Source organism: Mya arenaria, chromosome 13, assembly GCF_026914265.1.
Source record: "Mya arenaria isolate MELC-2E11 chromosome 13, ASM2691426v1".
NCBI lineage: Eukaryota > Metazoa > Mollusca > Bivalvia > Myida > Myidae > Mya > Mya arenaria.
Window position 1 is genome coordinate 901,510 of NC_069134.1, and position 13,946 is coordinate 915,455.

General features: G+C 39.4%; 1 protein-coding gene across 5 annotated transcripts in view; it reads left to right on the forward strand.

The window, feature by feature from the left end:
- Nucleotides 1-13,946, forward strand: part of LOC128213625 (potassium voltage-gated channel protein Shab-like) — a 108,434-nt gene that overhangs the window by 80,150 nt on the left and 14,338 nt on the right. For all 5 annotated transcript variants that reach the window (XM_052919592.1, XM_052919593.1, XM_052919596.1 and 2 more), the window contains 2 exons: nt 10,254-11,381; nt 12,540-12,831. In XM_052919592.1, the coding sequence (XP_052775552.1) occupies nt 10,254-11,381; nt 12,540-12,831 (1,420 nt within the window). The remainder of the gene's footprint in view (nt 1-10,253; nt 11,382-12,539; nt 12,832-13,946) is intronic.

Genomic DNA, 13,946 nt, shown 5'->3' on the forward strand with positions numbered 1-13,946 from the left:
TCTACTACAGGGGTGTACATGGCTCTACTACAGGGGTTTACATGACTCTACTGCAGTGGTTTACATGACACTACTTAAGGGGTTTATATGACACTACTACAGGGGTTTACATAACTCTACTACAGGGGTTTACATGGCTCTACTACAGGGGTTTACATGACTCTACTACAGGGGTTTACATGACTCTACTACAGGGATTTACATGACTCTACTACAGGGGTTTACATGACTCTACTACAGGGGTTTACATGACTCTACTACAGGGGTTTACATGACTCTACTACAGGGGTTTACATGACTCTACTACAGGGGTTTACATGACTCTACTACAGGGATTTACATAACTCTACTACAGGGGTTTACATGACTCTACTACAGGGGTTTACATGACTCTACTACAGGGGTTTACATGACTCTACTACAGGGGGTTACATGACTCTACTACAGGGGTTTACATGACTCTACTACAGGGGGTTACATAACTCTACTACAGGGGTTTACATGACTCTACTACAGGGGTTTACATGACTCTACTACAGGGGTTTACATGACTCTACTACAGGGGTTTACATGACTCTACTACAGGGATTTACATAACTCTACTACAGGGGTTTACATGACTCTACTACAGGGGGTTACATAACTCTACTACAGGGGTTTACATGACTCTACTACAGGGGTTTACATGACTCTACTACAGGGGTTTACATGACTCTACTACAGGGGTTTACATGACTCTACTACAGGGGGTTACATGACTCTACTACAGGGGTTTACATGACTCTACTACAGGGGTTTACATGACTCTACTACAGGGGTTTACATGACTCTACTACAGGGGTTTACATGACTCTACTACAGGGGTTTACATGACTCTACTACAGGGATTTACATGACTCTACTACAGGGGTTTACATGACTCTACTACAGGGGTTTACATGACTCTACTACAGGGGTTTACATGACTCTACTACAGGGGTTTACATGACTCTACTAAAGGGGTTTACATGACTCTACTACAGGGGTTTACATAACTCTACTACAGGGGGTTACATGACTCTACTACGGGGGTTAACATGACACTACTAAAGGGTTTTACATGACTCTACTACGGGGGTTTACATGATTCTACTACGGGGGTTTTCATAACTCTACTAAAGGGGTTTACATGACTCTACTACAGGGGTTTACATGACACTACTACAGGGGTTTACATGACTCTACTACAGGGATTTATATGACTCTACTACGGGGATTTACATGACTCTACTACAGGGGTTTACATGATTCTACTACGGGGGTTTACATAACTCTACTAAAGGGGTTTACATGACTCTACTACAGGGGTTTACATGACACTACTACAGGGGTTTACATGACACTACTAAAGGGGTTTATATGACTCTACTACAGTGGGTTACATGACTCTTCTACAGGGGTTTACATTGACTCTACTACAGGGGTTTACATGACACTACTAAAGGGGTTTATATGACTCTACTACAGTGGGTTACATGACTCTTCTACAGGGGTTTACATTGACTCTACTTCAGGGGTTTACATGACTCTACTTCAGGGGTTTACATGACTCTACTACAGGGGTTTACATAACTCTACTACAGGGGTTTACATGGCTTTACTACAGGGGTTTACATGACTTTACTACAGGGGGTTACATGACTTTACTACAGGGGGTTACATGACTTTACTACAGGGGTTCACATGACTTTACTACAGGGGTTACATGACTTTACTACAGGGGTTTACTTGCCTTTACTACAGGGGTTCACATGACTCGAATACAGGGGTTTGCATTACTCGAATACAGGGGTCTACATTACTCGAATACAGGGGTTAACATGACACTAAGGTTTATCGTCCCCGAATATCTGAGGTATATTACAATACCATTGTCTTTTTATGCAAAATTGCCTTTTGTGTGGCCATTTTCATCCGTTAGCCACGCTGTCTGTCCATCATACTACCGCCCGGCACACACGGAGGATGTGTATACGGGCGTAATGGCTCCTCAGCATTTTACCAGGCAGACTGTGCAAACTGGATGTATAAATCAATGAAGAACGTATCATCTCTTTATGGCCATATTTTTTTCTAAGTAAAAGAATTGTGATGTATGACCACCGCACAAATACAGACAGATCATTGATTTCAATTTTCTGTGGGAAGAAAATATACGTTATTTAATAAAAGGATCTGGATGTTCCATTCAATAGATTTTGGTTCAGAAAATTCAATGTTTCAGATACAGTCGTCTGTGTTTTCCGACATTACAGTCAGATGTTGTTTTAGCAAAGGCAACACTGTAAACCGTTGTTTCCCATATAACTCCCGCATTTAACGTTCCCTTAATGTCAACCGCAGTATTATTAGATTTAATTATCTCCAAATATCACCGTGTTAATTGTTTCTCGCTCGATAGAAGGCCATCATTGTGGCTACATATTTCCAGGAAAAAAATAATTTATGACGTTTGTTGCGGAGTTAGCGTCTTTATCTATATGAGTTCATGAAATATGCAGGCTGTGGTGGCATTTTCTCGCGATAACTGCTGTGTCGTTGAGAGTCTGTGGACGGATTAGGCCAATGGCTGTCGAGGTAAGGGTTAGGGTTTCACCGATTCTACTTCCCGGATCAAAACAATAATTACCCAATAGATAATCCCTTCATCTATTTTTCAAAATATTTTTTCTAGAATATTTACATAACATATCACGAACTACGTAGCCACTTTCTGTCCGTGACTAACATACACGCCTGTGGATTCAGCGCACAGCTTAGTTTTAGATATCGCACTCGACACCGGAAGTGGTGTATCGGGATCGCGACGGCCAGTGGGATATACCGGCCACACGCAACAACATAATTAAATGTAATTCGCCAGGCCAGTACATTTGTAGAGACATGACAGCTAACAAATTAATCGTATTCAGGAAGAGCCTTCTTGGAAAGAAGATTATAATGTGGTTTTATGTACATAAAGCGTTGGTTAGTGTATGCATTAATGTCGCTCTTAAAAACAGTCTTAGAACAAGGACAATATCTTATGTGTCTTGTTTTCAAAGAAACACTGACTTTCCTAAAACGCTTTCTTTGCTAACGTTTCGCGGAGAAAATAGCTTTGTACTACACACTCTGTTGGAAAAAAAAGACATACATGTTTTTAATTAGTTCCATATAATTATTTTCAATGAATGTGAAGTAAACAGGGTTTTGATGTAAAACAGCTGCGTTTTTCAGTGCATGTGTACTTTCTCCTATAAAAAGTCCAATTAAAAACAACAGTACCATTGCATTTAATAACATTGGTACGACAAAACATGCCTTTATTGAAGCAAATTCTCCAGCAAACTACCTTTCCTGACACGACTATTCTCGTACCATGACAATGAATCGGGAAGATATATTGTTTTGCCCCTGTCCGTCCGTCCGTACGTCACACTCCGTTTCCGCTCAATAACTTAAGAACGCTATGACCCAGGAACTAACCAACTTGGTATGCAGGTGGTTCTTGACCAGAACATGTCCCCTATTGGTTTTTCAGATCAGTAGGTTGAAGTTCAACATCGCGGTGACCTTCAGGTTAAAACACGATTTTTTGGCGATGACCTTAATCTGAAAATTGGTTCCCACTCGAAAACTTAAGAACGCTTACACACTGGAACTTCATACTTGGTATGCCAGTTTGTCATGACTAGTAATTGACCCCTATTGATTTTGGGATTAATGATCAGTAGGTCAAGGGTCAAGGTCGCGGTGATACTGCGGTAAAAAGAGGTTTCCGCTTAATATCAAAATAATGTTTGTAACTAGGAACTTCAAACTTGGTATGCCATTTGGTCATGGCAAGTCGATGAAAACTATCGATTTTCATGCTAGTAGGTCAAAGATTAAGGTGACCGTGAGGTAAAATAACGGTTTCCGCTGAAAAACTAAAAAACGCTCTGGCTCGGGAACTTCATGTTTTCAGTTTTCACATTATGAAACAAGGGAGAGTTTATGGTATAACTTCAGTCATAATTATAGGTTTAGAATCTGAATGGTTGGGTATTTCAAAAACAGGCTGAACATGCTAGATCTACTTTTTATTGTTTACATTTTCACCCGCATTGTTTGTCCTCGTTCACCGGATATTGTCATTTTACCGAATACACAATGGTTACGTTCAACCAATTTTATTTTTCTTCACAATGGTTACGTTCAACCAATTTTATTTTCGAACGAGAAATGTTAACTTCTTTCTCACATTGTTTAATGTTTAGTACACAAGTGGAATCTTCTCCCTACGGTGTTGGTGGTCGTGAAGCAATAGAAATCGGTGTTATCGTGAATGCAAATTGGTCAACTGACTATAGAATATATATGAGATTTATCGAGTGATCTGTGGCCTATAGATAACACTTCACGTATTGAAATAGACGGGAGAGTTTATGATTTCACTTCAGTCTTATCATTCCTTTTACTTTGAAGTCTCTGAGGCGATTCGAATGTTCTCCTAATAATGCACCTCTCTAACCATCTCTTAAATGCCTCGTTCACATAGTTTATGTCGTTAACGAATTTCAAGAAACTTTTCTGAAATCACACCAACCAGAAAATGGCAGATACTCATTTGAACGTATTTTTTTTTATATCCAAGCATAGACCCATTTAAATTGCAACAATAATATCAACTCTTTTCTGCAATAAAGAGGATTTTCAGTCCTATCATAAAACAAAAACAACATTAGAGCTCTAACTATATCTGGCCATGGAGAACTGGCCATGGAGAACTGGCCATGGAGAACTGGCCATGGAGAACTGGCCATGGAGAACTGGCCATGGGGAACTGGCCATGGAGAACTGGCCATGGAGAACTGGCCATGGAGAACTGCCAGTTCCCCATGAGAACTGGCCATGGGGAACTGGCCATGGAGAACTGGCCATGGAGAACTGGCCATGGGGAACTGGCCATGGAGAACTGGCCATGAAGATCAAAAATTGAAACAAATATGTTCTTAAAATTTCGGACGAAATGAAAAAAGAATGACGTCTGACCCTCTAACCCTATAAATCATGATAGTGTCACTGTAAACACCACGTTTAGTTAATGTTCAACTACACTGACGTTATTCATACTGTTGGGTGCCGCCGAGTAAAAGCAACGTAGTCGGTTTGAAATTGACAGTGTTTAGTAAAACCTATATCCACTGTAATTAAAACAGATATCGACGTCTAAATACATGGAATAAATTCAAACCAAATTAAGTTCAGGAGCCAATAATTCAGGTCTCCATGCCAAAATCTTGGCAAAAATGTAAATTCTAGACATTCTATTTATCAATCATTGTCTAAGATTCTATGAAACTTGTTTTTCTTGCATAACATACGAGTATTTAGTTAAAACCTCCCGTTTACCAGAACCGTGTGTCTGTATAGAAATCATTATTGGCCCTTCCTCCAAACAATGACTGTTGATTGTCTGACAAATATTCCTAGGTGAATAATACACTGGTATTATGAAGTCACTATTATTAAGGGAATTATTGGAGAAAGAAAAACAACTGAATACCTGACTTATATAATGTGGGTATGTGCAGCCTCTGGCTTGAAATCACAACACAAGTCAACATATCAGTTTCTGAAGTAAACAGAGCAGTTTCTGGCTTGATATCGCAACACAAGTAAACAGAGCAGTTTCTGAAGTAAACAGAGCAGTTTCTGGCTTGAAATCACAACTCAAGTCAACAGAGCAATTTCTGAAGTAAACAGAGCAGTTTCTGGCTTGATATCGCAACACAAGTAAACAGAGCAGTTTCTGAAGTGAACAGAGCAGTGTCTGGCTTGAAATCACAACACAAGTCAACAGAGCAATTTCTGAAGTAAACAGAGCAGTTTCTGGCTTGAAATCACTTTCTGACGTAAACAGAGCAGTTTCTGGCTTGATATCGCAACACAAGTAAACAGAGCAGTTTCTGAAGTAAACAGAGCAGTTTCTGACTTGAAATCACAACTCAAGTCAAAAGAGCAATTTCTGAAGTAAACAGAGCAGTTTCTGGCTTGAAATCACAACACAAGTCAACAGAGCAATTTCTGAAGTAAACAGAGCAGTTTCTGGCTTGAAATCACTTTCTGAAGTAAACAGAGCAGTTTCTGGCTTGATATCGCAACACAAGTAAACAGAGCAGTTTCTGAAGTAAACAGAGCAGTTTCTGGCTTGAAATCACAACTCAAGTCAACAGAGCAATTTCTGAAGTAAACAGAGCAGTTTCTGGCTTGAAATCACAACTCAAGTCAACAGAGCAATTTCTGAAGTAAACAGAACAGTTTCTGGCTTGAAATCACAGCACAAGTAAACAGAGCAGTTTCTGGCTTGAAAACACAGCACAAGTAAACAGGGCAGTTTCTGGCTTGAAATCACAACCCAAGTAAACAGAGCAGTTTCTGGCTTGAAATCACAACTCAAGTAAACAGAGCAGTTTCTTGCTTGAAATCACAACACAAGTAAACTTTCTGGCTTGATATCGCAATTCAAGTAAACAGAGCAGTTTCTGCCTTGAAATCACAACACAAGTAAACAGAGCAGCTTTTCTGTAGGTACAGGTGGTGTTTGTGAAACTCAGAAAGAACCTACAATGCACTGTATACATTAACTGATTTCAGTAACTTGATGAATATTATTCTATGAGAGTCCCTTGTTTTCATTCATACATTAACTCCAATATCGGAACGATAACAAGTAGGCGAAGCTTCACTGTTACTTTGATCATATAGTGGTCAGGTTGATGCCACCGCAATGGAATTGCCGGACTGGTCCACATTCAACCAGATTACAAAACCGCCAAACATTCATTTAGATGCGAAAACGACCACCAAATTATTACCATTTGGTCTTTATTTGGTTGTATTATGTCAGTTACTTTGAAGCTCACTCATGCGCAATGACTTACATAAAGGCATTCGCGGGGCATTTCGCAGTGAACATTAAGACAGATAGTATGTATTTTGCGTGTCCATGCTGTGCCCTGCCTGCCGTCTTAATCGTTGAGAATATCAAACATGAACACTCACTATAACTTTGTGTACACTCGCAAATGTTATTTAATTTAATTAAAATTGATACTGATGCAATATGACATATGCACCCCCCCCCCCACACACACACCTCAGACTCCGCAACCTTGGAGAGTACCTATACATGCATTGCAGCTCTGACATGTCGGACAACTCGGTATTTTAAGGTTTATGATATACCCGTGTTGCATTACCGTGGTAATTGTTAGCTAGTTAATGACATGATATTGACATTACTATTGATTGCTCATTTTCGCATATGAAAACAGACGGCTAAATAATAAAAGCCCATGATGGAATTATGACATGTGTGCAGATTATTAAATAACCATGTGAATGTTCCTTTTTTACAGGTAATGCTGCAGCTGTTTTAATTCTTTTAAAACATTTATACCACAATATGTTTTCACAATCTGAGTTTGTTAGTTCACCGATCAGTTTTGGTTTATTGACATATTGCTTTTCGTTCACCCCTATAGCTAGCTTTAGTTGATGTTCTAGTGTGGTTTTCTCGTTTCCCTATGTCCACGTAGAAGTTGTCTTGTAGGAATATTTACAGTTTTATATGTCCACCATCAATTTTCTATTTCCTGGTAGTGCCATCACATACAACCAAGCACAGTATTCAGGCTTCTAAACTATTTTTTTTTAAATTAAAAATGACTGATTAAGAAAATAAAACATGTGTACATCACGACGCCATTCGAACGATTCTGTAATAACGTCAACGCCAGCCATCTTTGTTACTATGTTACGATTTAATCTTTAGCGTGACTTTACACTTACGTAGAATGTGAAACAGTTTACACTTGGACCTTAAAACAAATACTTTAAAGAACACATTTAGATAATAAAGCCCGCCTGTTTTACATTTTTACATTAAGCTTTAAATTTATACAACTATGTAACATATCTAAATGCCTGAGAACACAGTAGTTTGCATCCCACATTACCGTCTCTGAATAGTTCGTATTGATTATGGCGCTAGATTGTGTCTTCAGGGCTCAGTTTTGAAAGCCTTGTCGCGCTTAGGACCGTCACGAGACAGAATGCTGTGAAATATTTGTCCCTGCATGCCTCCAGAGACGTCTGTTAAACTGAAGCATGAACTTTGCAGATTTTACGACGTTGTATTTTCTTGACACTGCTCACACCGTGAGATATATCGATAGTCACTTCACTTCTTTGTCAATTTTCTGTTGTTATTTTTTTCTGGTCGTTTCACAGATCTTCTTTTACAGATATCTAAAAGAACAACATTAACTAGATGAGTGCATTGTCAAGGGAATCCAGTAACCATTCTTTTCCTTGTAAGAGTACGATGTAGTTTTGCAGAAAAAAAAATCAGAATCGCATGTTTTGTACAAAATGTTCGACCAGATTCCAAGAATATTCCACAAAATTATTATTTAATGTTCGTAGAATACACGTAAACCATTTAAGGCGCATGCTCATCGCCCGCTTGGGTTTAATTATGAACATACGCGTCACGTTGTCCGTCATTTTTCAAAACATTTAGAGATGTCAGTTACCACTTCCTGTATGCGAGTTTAAGAGCTCGCTGTTAGTCCGTTAAATTATTTTATTGGGCTTATAAGTAGTCGGTATTGGATCTTATAAACAAAACAATAGTGACTATGTTTATTTTAAGCTTTTCGATGATTAACTGAGTTTTATCAGTGAATTGACAATAGTGAAAATATCAATTTGATATTTTCACTGCAAACTAAGGAGTGAAAATATCAATATTTAGAACTACTTTGTCCATTGTAGTAACTTCCCCTTGGTCACAACTAAACACGTCACTTTTGAACCAAAAAATGTTATCATATATAATGATTTTATTTTCAGAAAGGTAGCATAAGTTTGGATGAATATAAACTTGGAAATAAACAACTGGCCGTTCTTTTTTCATTTTTTTTTAGGCATTAATAAAAGTCCATTGATAAATGTGCATTCAATGTTGGCACTAAAAACGATTGAATAATAAAGTATAACAAATCTATCAGAACTTTTTCTACACGAACCAGAAATAGAAAAGTGACAGCTACATCATCAGCTAGATTTTTGCCAAAGGAACGTCCCGCGGGTAAGCGAGGTAGAACACTTTCTTTTATAATAGGGGGTCTCTAGAAAAATCAAAATCAAATTACTTATAAAATTCCGGAATAAGCATAAAAACAGAAAATGTGATTTCAGTGTAAGGACTTATTTTATTTCGCTCCCGATCATAGATAAGCTATATTTTCTACGACACTCGTGAAATAAAATATGATCATACATTGAAACCAACAAGTATCCTATATTTCATCGAAAACATTGCTTTACGCACATGCACATGCTTTCTTTTAAAACTAGGAAAAGAATGTGTGGCGACAAGGTCCTTCCCTTGACAGAACACTCTGGAAGGAATACATACGCTGTAACTCTCAAAGCCAATAGTATACAACACACTATTACTTATTAATTTGTCGTGATGCTCTCGTGATGCTCTCGTGATGCTCTCGTCTGTCGTGATACTCTCGTGATGCTCTCGTCCGTCGTGATACTCTCGTGATGCTCTCGTCTGTCGTGTTCTTCTCGTGCATTAAACGATGCAAATCGTCTTGCAACGGAATTCACTGTGGTCTCTGCCATTGAAACTGTTCCTTAGCCCTTTCCGGTTAGATGTAATCAATATTTCTGAAGTAGACTTATTGTTAGTTCTTACTAAACTCTAGATGTGTAGGTTAACTAGATAAGTCTAGATATTGTTTTTGGATGTGAATTTAATTTAATTGGGCTACTGAAAGTATAATAATAGAATACGTAGTTCCTGGAAGTCTGTCCATTAGTGTATTTCGGTATATAGAAAACTATCATTTTCATTGTTGCCATGTCAAATTCGACACTAACAAAGTCAACCTCGTGTCCATGTTTACATCGTCGCCATGTTGCATCCTCATGTTGTAACCTCCTCGTCCCCTCCTATTCCTGTCAGTGTCATTGTGAACAAAAGCAATTTGTCATGACATCAAATACGAGATCTAGCCACACAGCGATTTATATACTAGATAACGCCTAGAATAACGCCACCAAAGCATGGCAAATGTTGAAAATGCTATCTTAAAGATGGCAATTATAGATAAAAATTGATATGAGGTGTCGGGAAATTTAGCATTAAACGTATTGCCTTGTTTCAGGTCCTCGCTATCGTCTCCATTTTGTTCATCGTTCTATCCACAATCGCCCTCACTCTTAACACTATGCCTGCGTTCCAACAGACAAAATACGTCCCAAGCACCGACGCCGACGGTGACAGTATTCCTACGAAAACAGAGCCGATAAGGGACACATCAAATGACAATCCCGATCTAGCAATAGTTGAAGCAGTTTGTATAGCATGGTTTACGCTGGAATATTTGGCAAGATTTTGGGCATCACCAAATAAGTGGAAATTTTTGAAAGCTCCTTTAAATATTATTGACTTGTTAGCAATTATGCCCTATTTTATTTCTCTTGGACTTACGGAAACTAACGAAGACACAACTGCTCAGTTTCAAAATGTGAGGCGGGTCGTACAAATATTTAGGATTATGAGAATTCTTAGAATTCTTAAGTTGGCTAGACATTCAACAGGTTTACAGTCGCTAGGTTATACTTTACAACGTAGTTACAAGGAATTAGGACTTCTTTTAATGTTTCTTGCAATAACAATATTATTGTTCTCAAGTCTTGCCTATTTTGCTGAGAAAGATGTAACTGATACAAAGTTTAACAGTATTCCTGAGACATTTTGGTGGGCCGCCATTACCATGACAACGGTCGGGTATGGTGATATTTACCCGACCACTGTGGTGGGCAAAATAGTAGGTAGTGTGTGTTGTATATGCGGAGTTCTAGTTATTGCGTTACCTATTCCAATCATTGTGAACAACTTCGCCGAGTTCTACAAAGACCAGATGCGACGAGAAAAGGCACTCAAGCGCCGGGACGCCCTCGAACGCGCCAAGCGCACCGGAAGTATTGTATCCTTCCACTCAATCAACCTTCGGGACGCGTTCGCTCGGAGCGTGGACCTGATGGAAGTCAGTGTCGAGGGCGATCGGCGCGCAGACGGTACGAGTCTAGATAGCAAAAACGCTAGTCCGCCCGTCTGCGTTATGAAAGCGAATAATGATGGCTCAAAAAGTGTTTCCGGTAACGAGAGCTGCGACTCGAAGAGCCTTCCGGGGCTCTCGAACCCGAGCGCCACCAACCTAATGGACGCGGACGAGGAGTCCATCCGGCGGATGACGTCATCGCAACCGGAACTCAATGCAAACATACAGGTAATGGGTGAATACCCAAAAGCATGATACTACTTATTTAACTTTAGTTACGTTTTCTACTTAAGCATGCATTGCTTGTATGTTAACATTTTCATTATTATACTTCACGCATGGTTTTGATAATTGAAATGCACATTGGAATTGGCTTTGACATTTTGTTTACCTGACTATTGCCGTTACTAACATTTGCACCTTTTTCTTGGTATCCCTCAACGAAAATTGCACGTTTTTCTCTCATCACTTTTACATTATATATAAACACTCACATTGTTTAGAGCAGCGTTTCACAGAGACAACTAATATTGATAGTTCTTTAAAGATTTAAACTAATTTCCAAATCTCAGTTCCATTTGTATAAAGATGGCAATTTATTGAAGTATTTTGGCTGTCTGAGATTTAAGGGTTCGTGTTTGTTGTGTACGGATGATGCCATTTCCTTTTCCAGGTGAATCAGGAGGGAGACCTATGACTGCGTGTTAACATAGCGTATGCTAGTGACTGTGACATTTTAACACTCTTAGTTACTTCTGGGCAAACGGAAGATCAAATATGCACATTACTGTTTTCATTCGAAAACTAGGACTTACCTTGAAACAAAATAGTCCAGGCAGACAAAATGTGATTACTAAGATATTAAGTGTCTCGCATGTTATATACATTTTGCGCACGTTTTCAACATATAAACACTGTATATAATCACCACAGGGCAAGGACACGGCTCTCGGATCTACTTCCGGTGTCCAAGGGGTCGTGTGTAACCCGTGTATTGAACTGCGCCCACTCGCACGCCAGTATAGCACCGCAAGCAGTAGTGACACTTACTCTTCATGCATGACACAGCTGCCCACCAGTCCACGCAATAAAGGACGACCTTGGCACAATAATGTTGATGCTCATCAAAGGAATAATATATACGTTAACCCTCTCGGGGATTCTCATAGTTTTACAAGTTTGCCATCAACTATTAGTAACACTAACAGCGCTTCCAAAAACACCAATCTTGATAACTTTGATCATAAAACGAGACCTCTTAATTTTGGTATTGCTCACGTGGGTGATTTCGAGGAAGTGTTCTCAGACAATAACATAGCAAAGGTCCGTAAAGCTGAGGAAAGACGGGCAAACTGGCATCGAGTAAATTCTCAACCTCCGTTACAGGGCAACGGTCGTTACAAAGGTAACGGATCACATGACCTGGAGCCCGGGGGTCGGGCGCACGGCGGGAGCCTGAAGCGGCACCGGTCGGAGACCTCACCCCAGAGGCACCTCCATTTTGGGGAGGTGATAGAACGGACTTATTCTTCCACAGACAATATTCATGATATGCAAGCCTTACCGAAACCAAAAATTAAATTCCGAAAAGCAGTGTCCCTGGCTAGCAAATTGCATGGCAGTCCCTCGACCGGACGCAAGCTTGCTAACTACCACCTCATTGCTAACCCCAAGTCAGGTATGTCAAACTTGTGTGTGTGTGCGTGTGTTTAACCATTAATGTAATTCTATTTCTAAATAAATATGCATATGTAATAGTAACATCCAGCCCTCGACAAGCAATAAAATAATATGTATTAATTTAATACATATTATTTTATTGCTTGTCGAGGGCTGGATGTTACTATTTCATATACATATTTATTTAGAAATAGAATTACATTTGAACACATTTTGTTTCATTATTTATTTGCAGCACAATCTTTGAAGTTGTATGCATTTCTCTAAATGTTTGTGACCCGGCAACAGGCAGTTATTACCACTAAGGAGTCGTCACGTAACACGACACAGTCGTTATGTACCACGATATAGTCGTAATGCACCACGACACAGTCGTTATGTACCACGACACAGTCGTTATGTACCACGACACAGTCGTTATATACCACGACACAGTCGTTATGAACCACGACACAGTCGTTAAGTACCACGACACAGTCGTTTTGTACATCGACACTGTCGTAATGTACCACGACACAGTCGTTATGAACCACGACACAGTCGTAATGTACCACGAAACAGTCGTTATGAACCACGGCACAGTCGTTTTGTACCACGACACAGTCGTTATGTACCACAACACAGTCGTAATGTACCACGACACAGTCGTTATGTACCACGAAAAGTCATTATGTACCACGACACAGTCGTTATGAACACGACGCAGTCGTAATGTACAACGACACACCACGACACAGTCGTTATGTACCACGACACAGTCGTTATGAACCACGACACAGTCGTAATGTACCACGACACAGTCGATATGTACCACAACACAGTCGTTATGAACCACGACACAGTCGTTTTGAACCACGATACAGTCGCAATTTAGGGGAGTTATAATTCAGACAAACACGCACTATTTGCTTGTACAAATGTTGTCTGATATCTAACACAGAAGTGTGCAGTTGTTTGAAATGTTGCCAAGGATTCTGGTTCATCTACTTATCAATAAATATTAAACACTCACGTGAATGCAGCATCATACATGAATGTGTGCATATTCGAAAAGTTTAATAAGTCAAACATTTAACAAGAAATGATTATGTTTTTCAAATCATTTTCCATACG